Genomic DNA, 23,812 nt, shown 5'->3' on the forward strand with positions numbered 1-23,812 from the left:
GATGTAGGTCTCTTTACTGTCTACGTGATTCTGTGCAGAGTGTAGAGCAGTTGTGATTGCATCCTCCGTTGATCTGTTTGCACGCTAGGCAAATTGGTGTTGGTCAAGAGAGGCGGGAACACTGGCTTTGATGTGAGCCAAGACCAGTCTCTCGAAACACTTCATTATGATGGGTGTGAGTGCGACAGGTCGATAGTCGTTCAGACACGTCACAGCCATTTGCTTTGGCACAGGAATAATGGTAGCGGTCTTGAAGCATGTAGGGACTACTGCCCGGGCCAATGACAGATTGAAGATGGCGGTGAAGACATCAGCCAGCTGATCAGCACAATCCTTGAGTACCCGTCCAGGGATGCTATCAGGTCCAGCAGCCTTACGTGTGTTCACTCCGCGTAGAACACCCCTTACGTCGGAGGTCGACAGAGTGAGCACCTGGTCTTCCGGGTGTGGTAAGGCTTTGGTAGCCGGCTCCCTGTTGTCCCTGTCAAAGCGAGCGTAGAAGTTGTTAAGCTCCTCCGGAAGGGAGGCATCGCTGACCGGGGGGCTGGTGTTTTTATTCTTGTAGTCAGTGGGCAGCACGGTGGCATAGTGGTTAGCACTGTTGCCTCACAGCGCCAGGGACCCGGGTTCGAATCCGGCCTCGGGTGACTGTGCAAACTCCACACAGACATTCTCCCCGTGTTTGCGTGGGTTTCCTCCGGGTGCTCCGGTTTCCTCCCACAGTCCAAAGATGTGCGGGTTAGGATGATTGGCTATGATAAATTGACCCTTAGTGTTAGGGGGATTAAATATGTGGGGTTACGGGGATAGGGTGGGATATGTGTTGGTGTAGGGGTTACGGGGATCGGGTGGGATATGTGTCGGTTCAGGCTCGATGGGCCGAAATGGCCTCTTTCTGCACTGTGGGGTTTCTGTGATTTCTGTGATCAGTGATTGACTGGATGCCTTGCCACATGCGCCGGGGGTCCGAGTTGTTGTGGAAATGATCCTCTATCCGCAGTGTCTGTTTCCTTTTGGCAGTCCTGATACCCTTTTTTAGGTTGGTCCTAGCTGCACTGTAAGCCGCCGCGTCGCCAGATTTAAATGCTACGTCGCATGCTTTCAACAGCGAGTGGACCTCCCCGTTCATTCAGGGTTTCTGGTTGGGGTATGTCCTGATATTTTTATGGGTCGTGACGACCTCGACGCAACTGTTAATGTAGAATAGCACTGTGGATGCGTATTCCTCGATGTCATTATGGGCAAACATGCCCCAATCAGTGCGTTCGAAGCAATCCTGAAGATCCGAGACTGCCCCCTCTGGCCATACTTTCACTGATCTCACTGATGATTTCACTCTTTTGATGAGCGATTTGTATGCCGGGGCTAGAAACAGGGAGAGGTGGTCAGACTTCCCAAGGTGGGGGCAGGGAATGGCCTTATAAGCATCTACAATGCTCGTGTAGACTTGATCCAATGTGTTCTCCCCTCGTGGGGCAGGAAACATTCTGGTGGAATTTTGGGACTACAGATTTTAGGTTTATGTGATTGAAGTCCCCCGCGACAATAAAAGCTCTGTCTGGGTGCGCAGTTTGTTGTTCGCTGATGGCCCTGTAGAGGTCCTTCAGTGCTAGTTTGGCATTAGCGTGTGGTGGGATGTAGACCGCAGTGATGATAACAGCCGTGAATTCCCGAGCTCAATTTGCAGATACGCCTGGGCCAGATCAATCTTAGTGAAGCGTTTCCCTCCAGATAGCGAGGCGAAAATATCTTCAATCCGCGGAAGTGGATATTGTACGGTGTAAAGGACCGGGTTCACTGTTACCTTAAAGTCCCCACAGATGCGAACCTTCCTTGGTTTCCCAGATGTGCTGCTCAACGACTTTTTCATCACAGGGACGATGGGTGCAGCCCACTCACTCCAGTCTACCTTGGACAGTACACCTGAACGTTCCAGACTCTCCAGCTCTGCTTCGACGGCTGGGCGGATCGCATAAGGTACCGGTCTGGCCTTAAAAAATTTTGGGCTTGCGTTTTCTTCAATTTTAATCATCGTTGTCATGCCTTTTAGTGTTCTGAGTCCTTGCTGGAACACTTCTTTCGCATCAGTTAGGATCTTTGACAGTCGCCCAGGTGTGACGTCGTCATCCTTTTTGTCAGCCACAGTCAGTGCCGGTATGGAATGCCAATCCAGTTGTATTTTCCGGATCCATTCACGTCCCAGTAATGGTGGTCCTCCATCTTGCAATACATACAGGTATAGTTTTGGTGTTTCCTTACCGTTATATATAACGGTCACCCTTATTTTTCCTTTGGGGTAGACTTTTTGCCCCGTGTACGTCTTCAAAATAATTTTTGTGTCTCTCAAGGGTATGTGTGAGAATAGCCGCTCGTAGTCCCGTCGGTTTATGACTGTTAGGGCTGATACTGTGTCCAATTCCATCTTTACCTGGACTCCTGCTAACTTGAGAGTGACCCAAATGGTTCGGTGATCCTCTGTTGTGATCACATTATGTAGTTTCAGACAACTCAGTTCCCTGCTTTCGGAGTCGTTATCACTCTTTTGTTCATCTGAACTATTCTCCGTCATCTTATGTACCTTCTTGTACTTTCCTTTGGTAGGTTTCTTATTGCTGGTTTTCTTTCCTGACCTGCAGACTCATGCTATGTGTCCTACTTTTCCACACTGTCTGCACACTTTGTCTTTGAACCAGCAATCATTCTGGTCGTGTGTTGTTCTGCCGCAGCGATAGCACTTCTCTGTTCCATATGACACTTCGTTTGTGCCGTATTCTTGCGGTCTCTGTTGTATCTCTGCAGTGCCCCGTGCTGCTGCTTCATATGATACCGCAATGCTGAAAGCCTTTTTCAGCGTAAGGTCCTTTTCAGATAAAAGCCGTTTCTGGGTTCCTTCACTTTGAAGCCCACACACAAACTTGTCCCTTAAGGTATCTGCCAGTCCCGCTCCAAACTGGCAGTGTTTCGATAGTTTGCGCAGTTCTGTTAAATAATCAGCATTGCTTTCATCCTTATGCTGGTTCCGTTTGTGAAACTTGAATCTTTCTGCTATCAGCAGCGGTGTGGGGTTTAAATGTTCCTTTAGTATCGTTACTATGTCTTCAAAACTCTTTTCCATTGGCTTCGTTGGGGTTGCTAGATTTTGTAATAAACCATACGTCTTTGCACCCATTAAATTTAACAATACCGACGCTTTCTTGTCATCTGACACCCCATTTGCCTTGCAGTACACCTCTATTCATTCGACATATGTAGTCCAATCTTCGACTTCATTGTCAAATGCGGTGATACTGCCACTCTTCGCATTTTGGGTGTGGTTCAAAATGGCGTCTCCCAATGGCTTAAAATGGCGTCTCCCGTGCTTTCCTTCCTCCCCCGCTGCTGCCGACGCCGCTCCCGGCGGTTCTCGTGGCAATGGCGGCGCCCTGTAGGTTTCGCGCACTTCTCCTGCGCTGCTGCCAACGCCGCTCTCGGCGGTCCTCGTGGCAATGGCGGCGCCTCGCGGGTTTCTGCGCGTCTCTCTCTCCCTCTCTCCGACGCTGCTCGGCCCCTGAACACCGGCTGCGCCCTGTGTGCTCTGCCCTCTCTCTCTCTCTCTCCCCCGTCGACGCTGCTCGGCCCTTTGCTGTGCCGCTCGGTCGGGCTCTAGCCCGCCGCTGTCCGGGAAGGGTCTGCGCACTACCTGTTGCCAGCCCGTTTCGCTGGACCACCTCGACTGGAAAGCCAAGCCTGGCTCTCGACAGCCTCCCCCGCAATTCTCGAGTCTCTGCTGGATGACTGGGCGGTTGCCCGTGATCGACGCCCAAGTCTCTGGCCTTGACCTCCAATCCACTGATCTCCAGGAACGAATCCCCGGGAGGTGATGCAGAGTTGCAGGTAGGTTCGAACCTGCCTTGTCGCCAATGTTACGTCCGTGTATAAGAAGACACAGACTGCGGAGAACGGTACAACAGGTGCTTACTCAACGTGGCTCACACGGCAACTGATCTGTACAGATTACTACCCAGGGCTATATACAGGTGTGGTCACTGCTGGTACTACAGTATACATGAGCTGTAAAAGATAGTTCCCCACTTAAAGGTATATACATTATATTAGTTCCAACTATTAGGACTATAATGTTGAACATCAGAAGAGAAGTCAGTACTGAGGCCTAGGGATAAGAGTTAACCAAACTCTGAATTTAAAATGGCCCGAGTTTAATCAAGATTCAGGCATGATGGTATTATTAAAAACTCCCCCGGCACACAATGTCCCTGTCCTGAAGGTGGCATCACATTTTGGGGTACAGTTCCACAGATGCCAGCCTACATCCAGTACCTTGCTGAAACGGCCATTGTTCCAGTGTGAGTGTCGACAGGCTGTATCATTGTAAGGAGGATGGCATATCCTATCCTCACTTGAAGACCGCACACTTGCATTGACAGCATCAGACCCTAAATAGGGATCAGGAGCAGGATGTCTGGTTGAATTCCTATGGTTAGTCCAGCGGTGCTGAGAGCAACAGTAGCCCCACCCTAGTTGAGGCTGGCTAACGGTACAGACTGGGGATCAAACGGCAGCCTTCCTGATTATATACTTCAGTTCAGTTCCAGTGCATTTAGTAACTGAGACACTTGGGGTTTCTTTATCGAAGGGGCGCTATCATGTCTCTATGGATTTCCCCACTATAATGTAGTAAGGGGAGAGGTACTGCCCAATGTTACTGCTGCCACTGTTCAAACGCTGCGGGTAAATAGAAGATATTATTATAATAATGTAGGAACAAGAGTAAGACATTCAGCCCCTCAAGACTGTTCTGCCATTCAATTAGATCACGGCTGATCTGTACCTCAACTCCATTAAGCCACCTTTGATCCGTATCCCTTGGCTCTGATCTGTATCAGTGTAACAGAGTGAGAAGCTATCTGTTAGCAAGTGTTGTGTCTGTTTTCTCTATTTACCAGAGTCAATACAGTCGTGGCAAATTGACTGTGTTAGAACCACTGGCAGGTTGAATTATGCAGTGCAGTTTTGATGTTTCGACCATGGCAAGACTGCCTGGGATGGATATAGTCAATCGATTAATGCCTTTCCCCTTCTGTGCTTAAAATGTGCTGCTGCAAAGTGGCGTTGAGGCCTGGGCCACCACTTTAGAGATTGAGTTCAAATCTGTTTTCATTATGTGGAATTCTGGAATTTTTACTGGTGTTCAGGGGTTTACATTCCAAGATTCTGGGCCCGATTTTGTGGCTTGTCTGGGAAATGGTTGGATTCCCCCGAATGTGGGGTTCTGACACACAAAAAAATGTGTCAGCCAGCTCCACGCAATTTTCCCTCAAGTGGCCAATTAATTACCAGCATGTGGGCAGCCTTGCTAATTGTCCATTTCTAGTCAGAAAGCCCCACAGTATGATGTCATCATTCATGGTGCTTTCAAGGTCCATAGCAAGCACTGTATCCTCTGAAGGCTTCCAAACGAACCATACAGGATGGCAGACGAGCCTGCAGCAGCTGTGGCCAGTGCCAGACCCCGAGCTGCCTCCAAATTCGACAAAGCTTCACTGCAGGCATTATTGGATGGGGTTAGGGCCCACAGGGAGGTCCTCTTCCCTAGGTCAGGCAGGAAAAGGCCTCCCACTGAGACCAAGGCTGCATGGGTGCAAGTGTCAGCAGATGTCAACTCAAATGTGCATGTAACCTTGGCATCACATCTCTAACTCCTTCCTCTACTCCCGCACAGGACCATCCAGAGCCCCCGTCCTCACTGTGGAGGAGGAAGAGGCTGTGCAGCCAGACTCCTCAGAGGAAGCTCCAACCTCTGAGGGCGCAGTGTCAGCAGAAGTAAGCGCACCCAGCACCAGCGCAGACACTCACACCTCGGGGGGACCTTCGGGACATAGAGTAGTGTTGTCACCTGGTGCTTCACAGCTCACAAGTGAGCCTCAGCAGATTCTGGAGACAGGGACAGCAGTGGAGAGTCCTCGTCGGAGGGCGCAGGACTCTGCCAGCTCAGCTCAGCTGCGCTGCATGTCGACCCTCTGCCTCTGGGTCTATCCGCAAGAGAAGAGGTGATGGATCTCCATGCACAGATGCAGGAGTCTCTGGCAGGTTTTGTCTCCAGGGTCGCTGCGAGTGTGGAGCGAATGGAGGAGTCCATAGTGACCATGAGCAGAACCTTTGTGGAGTCATTGGCGCATGAACGCATCACCATGGAAAGGTTGGCAACCTCCATGGAGGAGATAACTCGCCAGGGTACAGAAAACATGGTGAGTGCTCATAAGAGAATGACATCTCTTGAGCAGCGTTGGCCATCTATTGAACAGAGAAACCAGACCTTCATGGAAGTCTTTCTGAGTAGGACTGCCAGTGCAGAAACGGGTCCCCATGGCCCCCTAAAGCGCAGCAAGGTGCTCTCAAGCCACTTCCAAGCACTGGCCCCTTCTTGCCTGTGCAGCTTCAAGTGAGTGAGCAGCAGCCTGCTGTTCCTGGTTCTGCTGCTGCCACCTCTGCTGCTGGAGATCCTCTAATGGTAAGAAGGGAAGGAAAAAAGGCATCCCATGCTTCTCGTAGATGCCTCCGCTGAGGAAGTGTTGAGTGAGGGTGGTGAGAGGGGCTTCCCAGGAGATCGCATTGGAGAAGTGTGTGAGGCTCCAACCTTCCACAGCTGTGCCTAAGCCTTGAAGAAGTAGCCCCAAGCCTGCAGCAACAAGGTCCTTCACCAAACAAATGCTGTCCCTTTAAATCGCAGCTTTCCCGAATGACCTGCAGCTGACAGCAAGCAAAACGGCAAGCTTCATGCCAGGTTTCATCAGCGGGGTTCCCCGCAGGTGTGTTTAGCGTGGGGAACCCCACAAAATCGCAATGGCCCCTGAAAATCAGCTTAAACATGGAAATAAGTGGTAATTAGTGTTCCGACGGCCAGTCCCGCCAGTGGCGGGCGGGACTGAATCGGGTCGAGGAGAAACGGCGGTCCGAAAGTCGGACAGGGCGGGGAATCAGGCGGGAGGGGGGGGGCGGTCGCGACCCGCTTTTTCAGCGATTTTCGGCCCCCGGCCGCATGAAAAGCCGACCGACGGCTGCCAGAAAATCGGGGCCTCTGGTTTTTTTTTTTTTCATAGAAACTTATAATCTTATATATATAAAAGGATAGTGGTGTCTGTCTGTATGTATGTCTGTCTGTCTGTCTGTATGTCTGTCTGTCCGCTATACACTCAAAAGTTATAGAGCGTTCCTACACATATGTTATATCAAAAGAAAGCTGATGGTCAGGGGAGTGTCATAGGCATATTTACTTTTTGGTCAGACAAAAATTGTTCGGGCATTATACAAAAAACTTTCAAAAATCCGCTCATTAGCGGTTGGCCAATCCTACTGCTCATTAGCATTGAGTGACGTGATGGTCGACCAATTGGGGGGCGTTTCATGGCGTTTGTGGGTGGGGCCAATCCTTCAAACTGCCGAGCGGGAGCTGAGCGGAGGTGAGTGGCGGCCATTAAAGGCCAGCCAGGCCTGAAGCGCTGGTGGCCGCCCTTCTTCACCCGCAAAATCTCCCTCTGGCTCTCACCTTTTAGCGGGGGAGAGGCTGCTTTAAATTAGATCGTTCACTCAGTCGCGTCTCTCTTCATCTCTTTTGTTTTTCTTCTCTCTGGCCGGCTGCGGGCCCGAGAGACAGCGAGCAGGGGAGCAGTGGCGAGGGCTCCCGCTTAGCGGATCGGGCGTTCATCAGGGGTCGGCCCGCAACACATCGACTGGAGGAGCAGCAGCTCTCTCTCTCCTTCCCCCCTCTCTCTCTCTCTCTCTCCTTCCCCCCCCCCTCTCTCCCGCCGACCTCACAAAATGGCGGCCGCCCTTCTTCACCCGCCAGGCTCTCGGACACGGGAGTCCGGAGCGAAAGGCCTTCCACTGCCGCCCGGCCAACCGGGTCCAAAGGCCCGCCTGGTTAAACATGAGGAACCCTGAGCTCGCTTCTGAGCGATGGGCACCCGGCCTCCCGGTGTCGGACTTACTCCGTTCTGGTACCGAGATGAGTTGGAGGGAGAGGGAGAGAGAGGGAGGGAGAGAGAGAGAGAGGCGGGGAGGGAGGGAGAGAGAGAGGGGCAGGGAGAGAGAGGGAGGGAGAGAGAGGGGAGAGAGAGAGCGGCAGGGAGAGAGGGGGAGGGAGAGAGAGGGTGAGGGAGGGAGAGAGAGAGGGGCAGGGAGAGAGAGAGGGGCAGGGAGGAGAGAGAGGGGGCAGGGAGAGAGAGAGGGGCAGGGAGAGAGAGAGGGGGCAGGGGAGAGAGGGGGGGGACAGAGGGGAGAGAGGGAGCGCAGGGAGAGAGAGGGGGGAGGGAGAGAGAGAGGGTGAGGGAGACAAAGTGTGAAGGGGGTGGGAGAGGGAGGGAGAGCTCGCCTTCTTCCCTTCCTTTCGGGCCGCCGCAATTCAAACTTCCCGCCGACCTCACAAAATGGCGGCCCGCCCTTCTTCACCCGCCGGACCTCTGAGTCCAGCCCCTTCCCCGGGGTGTCTTCCTCTCTTCTCTATTTCCTTCCCTCACCCTCTCCTTCCCTCTCTCTCTCTCTCTCTCTCTCCTTCCCTCTCTGTCTCTCTCTCCTTCCCTCTCTCTCTCTGTCTCCTTCCCTCTCTCTCTCTGTCTCCTTCCCTCTCTCTCTCTCTCTCTCTCCTTCCCTCTGTCTCTCTCTCCTTCCCTCTCTCTCTCTCTCTCTGTCTCCTTCCCTCTCTCTCCTTCCCTCTCTCTCTCCCTCCTTCCCTCTCTCTCTCTCTCTCTCTCCTTCCCTCTCTCTCTCTCTTTCCTTCTCTCTCTCTCTCTCTCTCTCCTTCCCTCGCTCTCTCTCCTTCCCTCTCTCTCTCTCTCTCTCCTTCCCTCTCTCTCTCTCTCTCTCCTTCCCTCTCTCTCTCTCTCTCTCTCCTTCCCTCTCTCTCTCTCTCTCCTTCCCTCTCTCTCTCTCTCTCTCCTTCCTCTCTTCTCACTCTCTCTTCCCTCTCTCTCTCTCTCCTTCCCTCTCTCTCTCTCTCTCTCCTTCCCTCTCTCTCTCTCTCTCTCCTTCCCTCTCTCTCTCTCTCTCTCTCTCTCTCCTTCCCTCTCTCTCTCTCTCTCCTTCCCTCTCTCTCTCTCTCTCTCTTCCCTCTCTCTCTCTCTCCTTCCCTCTCTCTCTCCTTCCCTCTCTCTCTCTCTCTCTCCTTCCCTCTCTCTCTCTCTCTCTCCTTCCCTCTCTCTCTCTCTCTCCCTCGCTCTCTCTCCTTCCCTCTCTCTCTCTCTCTCTCCTTCCCCTCTCTCTCTCTCTTCTTCCCTCTCTCTCTCTCTCTCTCTTCTTCCCTCTCTCTCTCTCTCTTCTTCTCTCTCTCTCTCTTCTTCCCTCTCTCTCTCTCTCTTTCCCTCTCTCTCTCCTTCCCACACAGACAGACAGACAAACTCATTTATATATTTTTAAAAATTATTTCTACTTTTTTCATAACAACATGCCCTCAGAAAACCCTCGGCACCGCCGGGCACTCCAGCTAGTATACTATAAAAGGGACTGCTATCACTACTAATATATACAGAAGGCTGCTATTACCTGTAATATACTACTATAACAACAACAACTTGCATTTATATAGTGCCTTTAGCGTATCAAAACATCCCAAGTTGCTTCACAGGGGCATCATCAAACAAAATTTGACACCAAGCCACATAGAGATATTCGGACAGGTGATCAAACACTTGGTCAAAGAGGTAGGTTTTAAGGAGCATCTTAAAGGAGGAGAGAGAGGTAGAGAGATTTAGGGAGGGAATTCCAGAGCTTAGGGCCTAGGCAGCTGAAGGCATGCCCACCAATGGAGGAGTGAATAAAATTGGTGATGCACAAGAGGCCAGAATTGGAAGAGCGCAGCGATCTCGGGGGGTTGTGGGGCAAGAGGAGATTACAGAGATAGGGAGGGGTGAGGTCATGGAGGGATTTGAAAACAAGGATGAGAATTTTAAAATCGGGGTGTTGCTAGACCAATGTAGGTCAGTGAGTACAGGAGTGATGGGTGAATAGGACGTGGTGTGAGTCAGGATACAGGCAACCAAGTTTTTGATGAGCTCAAGTTTACAGAGGGTGCAAGATGGGAGGCCAGCCAGAAGAACATTGGAATAGTTGAGTCTAGAGGAAGCAAAGGCATGAATGAGGATTTCAGCAGCAGATAAGCTGAGGCAGATGTGGAGAAGGGCAATGTTACGGAGGAGAATGTAGGCAGTCTTGGAGACGGAGCGGATATGGATTTGGAAGCTCATTTCGGGACAAATAGGACGCCAAGGTTGTGAGCAGTCTGGTTCAACCTCAGACAGTGGCCAGGGAGGGAGATGGAGTCGATGGCTAAGGAATGGAGTTTGTGGCGGGGACCGAAGACAATGGGCTGGATTTTCATTCAGAAGTCGGGTTGTAGTCCCACCTCCATCGAGATGCGGCCAATCCATGCAATTTTAACTTGATTGACCTTGTTGAGCCCGCCCAGCGGGCTCAGCAGCCCAATTAAGGGCCACCTGGCAACAGGTGACGTCACAGACTGAAATTTCATCTGTCAAGACGTTTTGACAGATGAAATATCAGTGTTTCACAGCTGTTTGAATCTGTCAAACACTGAGGCCTAGAAATTGAGTGGGGTTAGCGCCCAATTAGCGGCGCTGGAGGGCATTGCGCTGGAATTATAGCCGTTTCTGAAATTGACTTGGGCCTTACCATCAGCGTTAGCCGGTAGCGCTGCGCCGGCACCGATGATGTCATAGGTGTGCGCAGCGTCCCGGTTGCCGTGGTAACCCGGCCCCAAGCCCAAATTCAGTTGCGCCCGCCTCGCCCGTGGCAGGCGCAACCAGCGATTGTGGAAAGGGTTCTTACACGCCTTTGCGCCGGCGCATAAAGGTGGAGCGGCGGCCGGCCGCGTTCCCGGCGGCCGCCTGCCCGCACCTCCCTTCCCGGACTCCTGCATCACCCCCCCCGCGGCCCTGATGTGTGTGTGCTGCGAGCCCGGCACTTCCCCGAGGTGCCGGGCTCAGATGTCGGGGGAATCCGCTGGTCAGTTGTCGGCTGCAGGCAGCTCCTCCTTAACAGAAGGAGGAGGCCTGCAGTTCCCCAGCCTGCTGCACCGCATCGGGTGCCGCAGCGGGGGATTAGCGCCGGAAAACCCAATTGAACGCCCGTTTTGAGGCGCTAAAACCCTCCTTTAGCGCCCGCCGCCGTCTGGGCCCGGCGCAACCGAATTTTCGTCGGGCGCTGCCGCATTAACGCTGGCGCAAAATTTCTGGCGCTACAGCCCTGGCGAACCCACAACCCAATTTCTAGGCCTGACAGTCATACTTCTAACATGAGTCCTTCTCCACAGACTCAGTTAGAAATCTCTCCTGCGCAGAAAGCTGCAGGCTGTCACTTTTGACAGATCGCAGCCATTCTGCTTTCTGTGCCGGTGAGATGAGGGACTCCCCGAACCTAAAGGAAGGAAGGCTGAAAAGGTAAGAAAATGTATGTAAAACTTATTTAATCACTTTAGACACACCAAACACACTTACCTTTGCACTCATGCACACATCACTCACCTGAACACCGACATCTTGACCCCTCCAAGTCCTTCAACCCGACGGCCCGACTCAGTGTGGGGTGGGTACCCGCCTCCTTTGAAACTGGCATGGAGGCGGGTTGGGGGCAGGATGGGGTCGGGACCCCCGGTTTCGGGAATTTAACCCCCCGCACGCCTCCAAACCCAACTCCACGGCACACTGAAAATCGAGCCCAATGGCTTTGGTTGTCCCAATATTTAATTGGACGAAATTTCTGCTCATCCGGTATTGTATGTCGGGCAAGCAGTGTGACTAATCGGAGGCAATAAAGGAGCTCATATTACTAGTAATGTACAAAAGCACTGCTATTACATGTAGTATGTGGTAAATTCTATTTTTATTATGTGGGGATTCCAGAATTTGTACTGGTTTTTGGGGATCATCTTCCATGATTCTGTCTGTTTTTCCAGGAAAAATGAAACCCACAGACCTTGTCTGAGTCCTATTTCTGTCAGGTGTGACTGAGCATGAGAGAATGATTCAACTAAACAATTAAACTAAGTTTAAATTAAAAACATTAAGATAGAATAAGCTGGGATTGGATATTGTAAGAACAATAATAATAGCTCAGGGATGAGTTAGCCTCTAATTGATGTGAGATTGGTTTGGTGCGGTAATAGAGATAGCAAAATGAATTCTCAATTGTGATAAATATGTGAGGAGCAAGACAAGGAGGACGGGATATACAGCATTACATGATAGGTGTGACTTTCCTCTTTTAGTGAAAAAAGGACAGATCCTCTTTTCTATGTAATTAATCCCCTACGAGTGAAATCGTATTTTCAGAAATTGTTAATTTCAAAGCTGCATGTTGCGCAATTTTAGCAGGTTATTAATTGTCAGCCGTGGCTCAGTTGGGAGTACTCTCACCTCTGAGTCAGCAGGTTGTGGGTTTACGTCCCACTGGAGACTACAGCACATAATCTAGGCTGGCACTCCTGTGCAGCACTGAGGGAGTGCTGCACTGTCGGAGCTGCCGTTTCTGGATGAGACGTTAAACCGAGGCCTCATCTGTTCCTTTAGGTGGACGTAAATGATCCCATGATGCTATTTGAAGAAGAGCAGAAGAGTTCTCCCCAGTGATCTCCCAGTGCCCCAAACAATATTTATTCCTCAACCAACATCCCTAAAACAAATCTGGTCATTATGTCATTGCTGTTTGTGGGAGCTTGCTGTGTGCAAATTGGCTGTTGTGTTTCCTACATTACAAGAGTGACTGCACTTCAAAAGTATTTCATTGGCTGTAAAGCACTTTGAGACATCCAGAGGTCATGAAAGTCTTTTTTCCTTTCGTTTTACAGAGCAAAACAGTCATTCTCACCCTTTAACTTTTACATTTAAAAAAATGATACTCCACCCCCCCTGCTCTACAAATAGCAATAACCACGAGGCTTTTATGGACTTGTTGAGATTTTTGGACTTGTTTTATTTTAACAACAAAAGCAAACAGATTAAATAGTGGTTCCCTTTCCAAGTTGGATACCTCACGTGTCATCTGTTTCTTACCTTTCCATACTGTTTCCCATGAAGTGATGTCCAGCTTATCCAATCTTCATCCAATGCAGGGTCAAAGGTGAGTGAAGAGACTGCAGCCAGAATGCAAGTCACCACACACACCACAAACAGAACGATCTTCATGGTCTATTGCCTAAGAGATGATATCAGCTGTTAGACATGACAAATCATTATTCCTGCACAATATAGTACCTTAACATTTAAGAAACTAATCCCCAATGACACCCCGATTCCAATGCCTCATGCCATTATATTAACTGTACTGATGTGAGCTAAGTACATTAAAAATTGTTAACTCACTCAAGAGCGAACAGGACTATACTATAGTCAGCGGTGTTTATTTTCCTCTAAGGCTTAGAGTAAAGTCTGGCCTATCCTGACTTATTATGGAGTATATGAAGGGGAATAAGCACACTGTGGCATGACTCCTTGCATTGTTGGCGATGAATAATCCTTTCCATCAGGCTGAAGGCGGATGTCTGTCATTGATGTCAATTGGAAACAGTAGGCGTCCAAACACTAATCCCTGGGGCACCCCATTCAAATCTTCACCCCACCTTGATGTAACTCCTCCAACAAGTACTTGATTTCTTCCCTTCAGTCAATTTCTTATCCAATCTCAGGGTTTAACCTGAATTGTCACAGCTTTGAGCTTAACTATGAACGTTTTGTGTGGAACCTTTCCAAATACCTTCAGTTGGTCTCATGCACTTCATATCAGGCAAACAGAAACTTTACCTGTGTGGATTCCTTAGTAGTTTTTAAAATTTGTTTTTATGGGATGATGGCGTCGCTGGCAAAGCCAGCATTTATTGCCCATCCCTAATTGCCCTTGAGAAGGTGGTGGTGAGCCGCCTTCTTGAACCACTGCAGTCCATGCAGTGAAGGTACTCCCACAGTGCTGTTAGGTAGGGAGTTCCAGGATTTTGACCCAGCGACGATGAAGGATCGGCGATATACTTCTAAGTCAGGGTGATGTGTGACTTGGAGGGGAACTTGGAGGTGGTGGTGTTCCCATGCGTCTGCTGCCCTTGTCCTTCTAGGTGGAAGAGGTCGCGGGTTTGGGAGGTGCTGCCGAAGTAGCCTTGGCGAGTTGCTGCAGTGTATCTTGTAGGTGGTACACACTGCAGCCTCAGTGCGCCAGTGGTGGAGGGAGTGGATGTTTAAGGTGATAGAGGGAGTGCCAATCAAGCGGGCTGCTTTGTCCTGGATGATGTCGAGCTTCTTGAGTGTTGTTGGAGCTGCACTCATCCAGGCAAGTGGAGAGTATTCCATCACACTCCTTACCTGTGCCTTGTAGATGGTGGAAAGGCTTTGGGGAGTCAGGAGGTGAGACACGCGCCACAAAATACCCAGCCTCTGACCTGCTCTTGTTGCCATAGTATTTATATGGCTGGGCCAGTTAAGCTTCTGGTCAATGGTGACCCCCAGGATGTTGATGGTGGGGGATTCGGTGATGGTAATGCCGTTGAATGTCAAGGGGCGGTATTTAGACTCTCGCTTGTTGGAGACAGTCATTGTCTGGTACTTCTGTGGCGCGAATGTTACCTGCCATTTATCAGCCCAAGCCTGAACGTTGTCCAGGTCTTGTTGCATGTGGGCATGGACTGCTTCATTATCTGAGGAGTTGTGAATGGCACTGAACACTGTGCAGTCATCAGCGAACATCCCCATTTCTGACCTTATGTTGGAGGGAAGTTCATTGATGAAACAGCTGAAGATGCTTGGGCCTCAGACACTGCCCTGAGGAACTCCTGCAGCAATGTCCTGGGGCTATGATGATTGACCTTCAATCACCACAACCATCTTCCTTTGTGCTAGGTATGACTTCAGCCAGTGGAGAGTTTTCCCCTCGATTCCCATTGACTTCAGTTTTACTAGGGCTCCTTCATGTCACACTCGGTCAAATGCTGCCTTGATGTCAAGGGCGTCACTCTCACCTCACCTCACCTCTGGAATTCAGCTCCTTTGTCCATGTTTGGATGAAGGCTGTAATGAGGTCGGCAGCCGAGTTTGGTTTGGAAACTCTTAATGAATTTCTGTGAATGTGTTAAATACTCAGCTGACCCGAAAGAAAAAATCATTAAGCTACAAGAGTGTTGTGACTGGCTAGTGGATTTGTTTGTAAGTTTGATAAAAAATATATTAAATTTAAAGAAAGACGAAAGTAAAAAGGCCTTCTTATAGGAATAACAGCACCAGGAAATAACGGAGAAAATAAATGGTTCCTAGTCATTTCTCTGTAATCTCTTATAATTAAACCACTGCGGCTACACATGATGTAAGATCAGTTAAAGAGCACATTAAAAAGCGGTTTTAACCTTTGCCTTACTTTGCAACACTAATGGTGGGTGGATCGTGTAATAGTGGTTGTGGGTTTAGTGACATTTATAATGTAGTCAGGTAATGTTCCATTGATGTGACATTTTCAAACCAGATTTTTTTTATTGAGAAATGTAAGAGGCCCAACGCAAAGCATTGGATAAAAATTGAAGAGTACATGAGAAATCTAAATGAGTCAAGAAATTATTAGTTGATTCCAGGTTTGGGTTTGAAGAACCTTTAAATTGTAGGAGTGATGGAGGATTGAGAGAGGTAAGTTCTGAGAAAGAAGAAAGAACATGAATTTATATAGCAAATTTTATGACCTCAGGTTATCCCAAAGCACATCACAGCTAATTAAATGCTTTTGAAGTGCAATAATTGTTATAATGTAGGGAAGCATGGCAGCCAATTTGCACAGAGAAAGGCCCCACAAACAGTAGTGAGGTAAATGACCAGATAATCTGTTTTTAGTGGGGATGATTGAGGGATAAACATAGGCACCAGGACACCTTCACTACTCTTCTTTCAATAGTGCTGACATAATAAAGACTCACTACGCACTTGGTTGTACATAAATCAAGGCTTTAATCGACTTGTAACAAAACATGGAGGTCTAGTTAGTAGTCACTAGCTTCCTGTTTTCAGATTGTCTCTGGCCAAGTTGGGCCCACGCCCAAGTATTTATACTCCTCGGATGGCGCCCTCAGCTGGTCGTTCAGTAGTACTTCCTGAGTTACTTCTTGTAGAAGTTGCGATTTATGACAAGTGCCATGGAATCTTTTACATCCAACTGAGAGGCAGATAGGATCTTGGTTTAATATCTTGTCCAGGAGACAGCAACTCTGACAGTACAGCACTCCATCAGTTCTGAACTGATGTATCAGCCTAAGTTATGTGAATGAGGCTTGAACCCACAACCTTCTAACCCTAGAGGCAAGTGTGCTACCACTGAGCCAAAGCTGACATGTAGAAAGAGGGAAGGCTCCTGTACAGTCTTCACCTGTGGTCACCATTTAACAAGCTTATTTTTGAAGTGAAACCAGTTGGATAAACCACACTTTAATACCAACCCCAATATGCAACCTAACTGGATAACAGCTTGGAAGATCAGAAGATTTTCCTTACAGAGCAGTGAACCATTGGAACAGGCCTCCAGCAAAGCAATGTGTGCATGAACTCCTTCAAAAAGAGCAATTACCTGCTTTGGATATTACTGAAGGGTTATTGAGATGAGTGAAGACACAGCTGGTCAAATATCCCACGGTGCATAATGGTTTCTATGGAAATGTCATCTGTAGAGTGCAATTGCCAAGCTTGGCTAAATGATGTAGTGTGGATAAAAGAACTGTTTAACAATGTGAAGTAATCTGTGCAATTGTAAAATCAAGAGGCAGAATCCTTAACTGTTATTTGAGGTCAACAACTTTCTCCAGATGTGAAAGTTTGACCTTGAACTCTGCAATAAGTAGGTGTCTGAGATTAGGTCTGTAAATGCATGTTGAAAATTAAATGGACAAGAAGAATGACAAATTAAAAATGATGAGGCTGATTATATTGAGAGACTGACAGGCCGTGGGCATATTATTCAGGGGTCACAAAGAAAGTTATTGGAATTGTTGCTGTTTGGAAAGGTTGATGGAAACACATCAAGAGATGGAGAATATGAACATAGAGGGAGATGAGAGGAGTTTGGTCTAACTTCGTGCTTAAAGATATTGTGGTGTATGTGCCTTTAAGAGCAATTATGGTGTATGTGCCTTTAAGAGCCCCAGGTGTGCGTAATGCCGGTAATTGCCACTTGGGCTATATAAGCCTGTGTATTGTGTATATCCTTTAGAAACCCCCCCCCCCAGACTTGCTTAGTAAATACCTATGAACCAACTCCTGTCTTCAGTGTCTTTATCTACACACGGACACTACAGTGGCGACGAAGTGGAAACGGACTTACCTGCAATTCGGCAGCACCTCAAGGACATCGATTCCTCCAGCGTCCAGAAGACTCAAGGAAGTAAGAGAAACTGTGGTTTCACCAGCTGGCCAAGCTGGTGACAGGTACTGCGCTAATCCTTCCTGGGCATCAGGCTGGAGCTCCAGCGGCGGGCTCTACAGCTGAGACAGGCAGCGAAATCGGAGGCAAGCAATAACGGACTGGGAGGGTGCACTCGAGAGACGGCCGGCGCGGCAAGCAGGTCAGCGTTTAGACCTCCGTCGGGAACGAGTCTCCAACAGTGAATAAACGGAAACCACAGTAAAACAGCATTGTTATCGGTAGCAGCGGCGGGAAAGCGCGGGAAGCGCCATATCGTTGCTACAGAGAGAAAAAAAAAAGAAAAAAAAAAAGCGCGGGAAGCGTCATATCTTTTCTGAAATGCCTAAATCTGGTAATATTGAGGTTTTTGATGGCGAAATAGAAGATTGGACCACATACATGGAAAGAGTAGAGGTTTATTGCACTGCAAATGGAATAACAAAAAGCTTCAGTACTTCTGAACTTAATGGGCGCGAAGACATATGGGCTGTTACGAAATTTAATCACTCCAGCCAAACCAAAGGACAAGACTTTTAAAGAAATTGTTGATACCCTGCAGGAGCATTTAAACCCAACACCGCTGCTGATAGTGGAACGATTCAAGTTCTTCAAGAGAAATCAACACAAGAATGAAAGTAACGCTGATTACCTAACCGAATTAAGAAAGCTATCAAAGTACTGCCAATTCGGAGCAGAACTATCGGATTATCTTCGAGACAAATTTGTTTGCGGTCTCTTAAGTGAAGGAACACAAAAAAGACTGCTTTCTGAAAAAGATTTAACATTGGACAAAGCTTTCAGTATGGCTGTATCATATGAAGCAGCAGCAAAAGGAGCTGCAGAGATACAACAAGAGACACAGGACTTCGGCACCCATAAAATGACACAGGAGTTCGGAAGATGTTATCGCTGCGGCAGATCCACCCATAACCAGAGGGACTGCTGGTTCAAGGGCAAAGCATGCAGGCAATGTGGTAAGATTGGACACATTGCACGGGTATGCCAATCTGGACAAAATAAATCCACTGACAGAAAACAAAAAATCAATAAAGAAAAGCACAGGAAGGTACAAATGATGATGGACAATAGCTCCGAAGACCAGAATAGCGATAGCGACTCCGGAAACAAGAGACTAAGCTGTCTCAAATTACATAATGTACTTGCCAAAGAGGATTACCAAACCATTTGGGTTACCCTCACAATAGCAGGGTCCCCAGTTAAAATGGAGCTAGATACAGGATCAGCTCTAACCGTAATAAATCGACGAGATTACGAGAGGCTATTTTCGCATATACCTCTAAAAGACACATCCATTATCTTAAAAACATATACGGGGCAGAAAGTCTACCCCAAAGGAAAAATAAGGGTGCCTGTGGTATACAACGGCAAAGAAATACAAAAGTTGTATTTATACATTCTACAAGATGGTGGTCCACCGTTGTTGGGACGTGAATGGATAAGGAAGATACGTTTAGACTGGCACTCCATTCAGGCACTGACGGTGACCAGTAAGGAAAAAAACAATGATGACATCATACCTGAACGATTAAAAGACATCTTGGCCAACGCCAAAGAAGCGTTTCAAGAGAAACTAGGAACCTTGAAAGGCATCACCGCCTCAATAAAAGTGGAAGATACAGCAATTCCAAAATTTTTTAAGGCAAGACCGGTGCCATACGCAATACGTCCGGCAGTCGAGGCAGAGCTGAAGAATTTGGAAAAGGCAGGCGTATTATCCAAAATAGATTGGAGCGAATGGGCAACACCCATCGTTCCAGTCATGAAAAAAACATTGAATAATAACTCTGAGGAACAGAAAAAAAATTTGCATCTGTGGGGACTTTAAGGTGACTGTAAACCCGGTCCTTCACACGGTACAGTATCCTCTTCCGAGGATAGAAGATATTTTCGCCTCACTATCCGGAGGGAAACGTTTCACAAAAATTGACTTGGCACAGGCATATCTACAGATGGAGGTTGAGGAGACCTCTAAAAAGTATCTCACAATAAACACACACAAAGGCCTGTACCAGTACAATCGACTGGTTTTTGGAATAGCATCAGCTCCAGCTATCTGGCAAAGAGCTATGGAGCAAGTCCTGCAAGGGATTCCGGGGACTCAATGCTACCTAGACGACATCCTTATAACAGGAGAAAACGACAACGAGCACCTTGCCAATTTGGAGCAGGTGCTCACTAGGCTGAAAGAACGAGGCCTACGAGCAAATCGCCCCAAGTGCGAATTTTTCCAAAATCAGATATCATATTGTGGCCACATAATTAATAAGGAAGGGTTGCATAAGTCACCTGAAAAAATTGAAGCAGTTATAAAAGCCCCAGCACCTGAAAATGTTTCACAATTAAGGTCATTCCTGGGATTAATAAATTACTATCATAAATTTTTACCGAACTTATCAACTATTCTACACCCTCTTAATGATCTTCTACAGACAGGAGTGATTTGGAAATGGAACGAAGACTGTAAACGTGCCTTCCATAAATGTAAAGACTTAATCACATCCGAGAAAATTTTGGCTCATTACAACCCATCACTACCAATCAGACTGGCGTGCGATGCATCCCCTTACGGCATAGGAGCGGTATTGTCCCATAGATTCCCTGATGGCTCGGAACGGCCGATAGCTTTTGCGTCACGCTCATTGAACTCAGCTGAGCGTAACTATGCCCAGATAGACAGGGAAGCACTCAGCCTGGTATGGGGAGTGAAGAAATTCAACCATTACCTACACGGACAAAAATTTACATTGCTGACTGACCATCAACCCCTCATCTCCATATTCAACCCTAAAAAAGGTGTCCCCATTATGACGGCACAAAGACTACAGAGGTGGTCCCTTTTTCTAGGGGCACACCAATACAACATTGAATACAAAGGGTCAAAACAGCATGGGAATGCTGACGGTTTATCGCGCCTACCATTGCCAACGATAGAAGAGGCACCTACAGTAGACCCAGTAGAGATATTCCACTCTACCATAGTGGAATGTCTACCAGTGACAAATTCTGCCATTGAAAGGGAGACAAGAAATGACCCTACTCTCTCACGGGTCTACGATTTAACAGTGAAGGGATGGCCAGCACATGGCGAACCACTGTTGCCAGCATTCTCGCAAAGAAGAGAACAGCTGTCAGTGTGCCGAGGAACCTTGATGTGTGGATCCAGAGTGGTGATTCCACCCAAACTCCAGGATAAAGTGCTAAAGGAGCTTCACGAGGGGCATCTGGGTGGAGTGAAAATGAAGAACCTAGCTAGGGCGTTTGTATGGTGGCCAGGTATCGATGGAGACATCGAAGACATGACCAAGAGCTGCCTAGGATGCCAGAAGGTCCAAAATGCTCCACCACAGGCCCCTCTACATCCATGGGAGTGGCCCTCATCTCCCTGGCAAAGGGTGCACATCGACTTTGCTGGTCCATTTATGGACTCAATGTTCTTAATCGCAGTTGATGCACACTCCAAGTGGCCGGAGGTAATAAAGATGTCCTCCACCACCACGGAAAAAACCATCACAGTATTAAGGACCATATTTGCCAGGAATGGGCTGCCGGAGCAGATATGTTCTGATAATGGACCGCAATTTGTGGCCGAAGAATTCAGAAAGTTCTTAAAGAACAATGGGGTAAAGCACTACACATCCGCCCCATACCATCCCGCCACCAATGGATTGGCTGAAAGGTTTGTCCAGACCTTCAAGAAGGCCATCAAGGCCATGGGTAATGAAGACATAAAACTTCAGCACAAGGTGGATAACTTCTTATTTGCATATAGGAATGCAACACATATGGTTACTAACCAAACTCCCGCCATGATGTTCTACAATAGAAACCTAAGATGCCGGCTGGATTTGGTCAAGCCCAACATCCGAAGGGACGTGGAGAACCGGCAGTTTCAGGGCATGAATGAAAGGCCAACTAGGGCCTTCCAGATAGGCCAACCGGTTTTGGCCCGGGACTACCGTACCGAGAAATGGCAGCCTGGAACTATCTGCACACGATTAGGACCACTGATGTATACCGTGGACATCGGAGACAGCATAATAAGGCGCCATGCTGACCAAATCATCAAGTCATCCGAAAAGGGACAACCTACACCACCACTCTATACATCTAACGATGAAGTAGAGATACCCATATCTACCTCCGATCCGGTGATACTGGAGCCCGATGAACCCGACACTGGCCTTCAAGCCGAATCAGCCTTGCCAGAAGAACCTACTACACCACCAGAAACTACTACACCCCCGAGGCGTTATCCGGACCGAGTCAGGAAGCCTCCTGAGAGACTAACTTATAATTAATTAATACAGCAATGTATATTATTTTGCATATAACATGTAATTAATAATTACTTAAAATATGATGTACTAGTTAGCTAGAAGGGGAGGAATTGTGGTGTATGTGCCTTTAAGAGCCCCAGGTGTGCATAATGCCGGTAATTGCCACTTGGGCTATATAAGCCTGTGTATTGTGTATATCCTTTAGAAACCCCCCCCCAGACTTGCTTAGTAAATACCTATGAACCAACTCCTGTCTTCAGTGTCTTTATCTACACACGGACACTACAGATATGTTTTGAAGTCTTTTCCCTCAGGTGATTGAATAGATTGGATAGAGTCCATCATCGATGGATATGGTCTGTGTAACAAGAGGACTTGATGAGCTAAGTGGCCCTTTCCTGTTCCAGGTTTCCTTATTTTCTTATTAAAGCTCAGGATATACTTTAGGAAAGGGTTGGGATCAAAAGGAATAAAAGTAAGGAGCCAGCACAACGGGTATCAGGAATTCATTGAACAATACCACACGGTTGGCCTGTTTCTGTATGGTATATGTTTGGTTATTGTATGTTATTAATATATTGGCTATTTTTCTGCTTCTATATATTAGTTTAACTGTAACAAAATGTAGACAGCAGTTTTAGCCTGTACAAAGCGGTATAACAATGTGATGTTTTCTGCTTTCTGAGGTCATAAGAGAATGTGGTGAGCATCGATGTATTCCCAGGATATGACTGAATTTGATTTGGGCTAATTGTTAGACCTGGACTGCACTAACTCAAACTCAGAATGAAGTTCCAGGCTATTTAAGGAAACTGTCATCTGGATGTTTATGTGAGTAAAAGTTTTTACACTTGATAGTTTCTCAGATTCACCATCACCAGTCACTTTCTCGTAAGCAGCCCTCGTGTTCCCTATGGTCTGGCGTGTACCCTTTTCTGGCCATTATGTTTGTAAATGATAGTGAGACTCATGTGATTCTCCTTAAAAAGACAAACTGAATGTATACAGTTTTACCAGACCGAGGCTCAAGTTCTGAAACCAACAAGTGGTTTTATTTACATAAGGCAGGTGAACGAACAGTATACAGTGTAAAACATTGAATCATACATTTCTCTACTCTGCTCAATATATAAAATAATAAATACACCACTCACGTTCTCTCTAAACAAAGGGGGTGAATTTCCATGGGCTTCACCTGCTTGTCCAATGTAACTTCAGTGGAAGAGCCGCAGAAACCCTAGAAAATTGGTGTAAACGGTGTTTACGTTGTTTTTCCTGTGGCTTCCATGGCTCTTCTGTCAAAGCTGTGGTGGCAATCGAGAAAACCCCAGTGGAAACCCACCCCTCAAAAATTGAAGCACACCTCTTACACTACGAAGCATGCCCTATCCGTTAACTGACTGAGCTGGTCAGCACAAAACTTGAACAACCCAGAACCCTCCTCTGGCTGGAAAGCTGAAGGCTGGCTAAGTTAAACACATGAAACCCACTATAATCCCATAACTGGAGACCCCCAGCCACCGAGCAGAGTACAGCCAATCAATGACTCTCTCCCTTTCTCCAATGTTTCAGGCACAATTGTTAATCAAACCCGTTAACCCAGGTTAGGCTTGATTATTTGATCTGGGACAAGACTGTTTTGGATCATCTTTGCAGAATATAATCCAAACCCATTTGAAGTTATTACTGAAGCAAAAGGCTGCATTTCCTTTGTCATTGTTAAATACATATCCAATCTTTGATAATGGAAAGATATTTGTCCCTCATTTAATCTATCTGTGAAATCTGAAACTGAATATCTTTGCACTCAGCCTTAATTAACATATGTGAATACCTTTGTTACATAGAAAGCCCCTTTCCTATGCTTTGCAAATGACCATCGTCTGCCATAACTTAATATATTTTCTGTGCCTTGCAGACACCAATTCACAAAAAAAACTACTGTAAACCCTTTGTGCACTGCTTCTACATCTTTACAGTGCCAGCCATGGCTCAATTGGTAGCACTCTTGTCCCTGAGTCAGAAGGTCGTAGGTTGAAGCCCCACTCCAGAGACTTGAGCACTAAATCTAGGCTGATAATTCAGTGCAGTAC

The 23,812-nt window shown here is 47.7% G+C and overlaps 1 protein-coding gene across 4 annotated transcripts in view; it reads right to left on the bottom strand.

Annotated features, from left to right (window-relative positions):
• LOC147108343 (procathepsin L-like) overlaps window positions 1-23,812 on the bottom strand; it is an 87,981-nt gene that overhangs the window by 63,468 nt on the left and 701 nt on the right. For 3 of the 4 annotated variants that reach the window (XM_086004941.1, XM_086004940.1, XM_086004936.1), the window contains exon 2: window positions 13,059-13,200. In XM_086004941.1, the coding sequence (XP_085861067.1) occupies window positions 13,059-13,190 (132 nt within the window). In that variant the 5' untranslated portion in view covers window positions 13,191-13,200. Of the gene's footprint in view, window positions 1-13,058; window positions 13,201-22,873; window positions 23,012-23,812 lie in introns of those variants that run through there. The other variant, XM_086004937.1, reaches the window with a different exon arrangement.

This window comes from Somniosus microcephalus, chromosome 13 (genome assembly GCF_052327205.1).
Source record: "Somniosus microcephalus isolate GS21.2 chromosome 13, FLI_Smic_1.0, whole genome shotgun sequence".
NCBI classification, from domain to species: domain Eukaryota; kingdom Metazoa; phylum Chordata; class Chondrichthyes; order Squaliformes; family Somniosidae; genus Somniosus; species Somniosus microcephalus.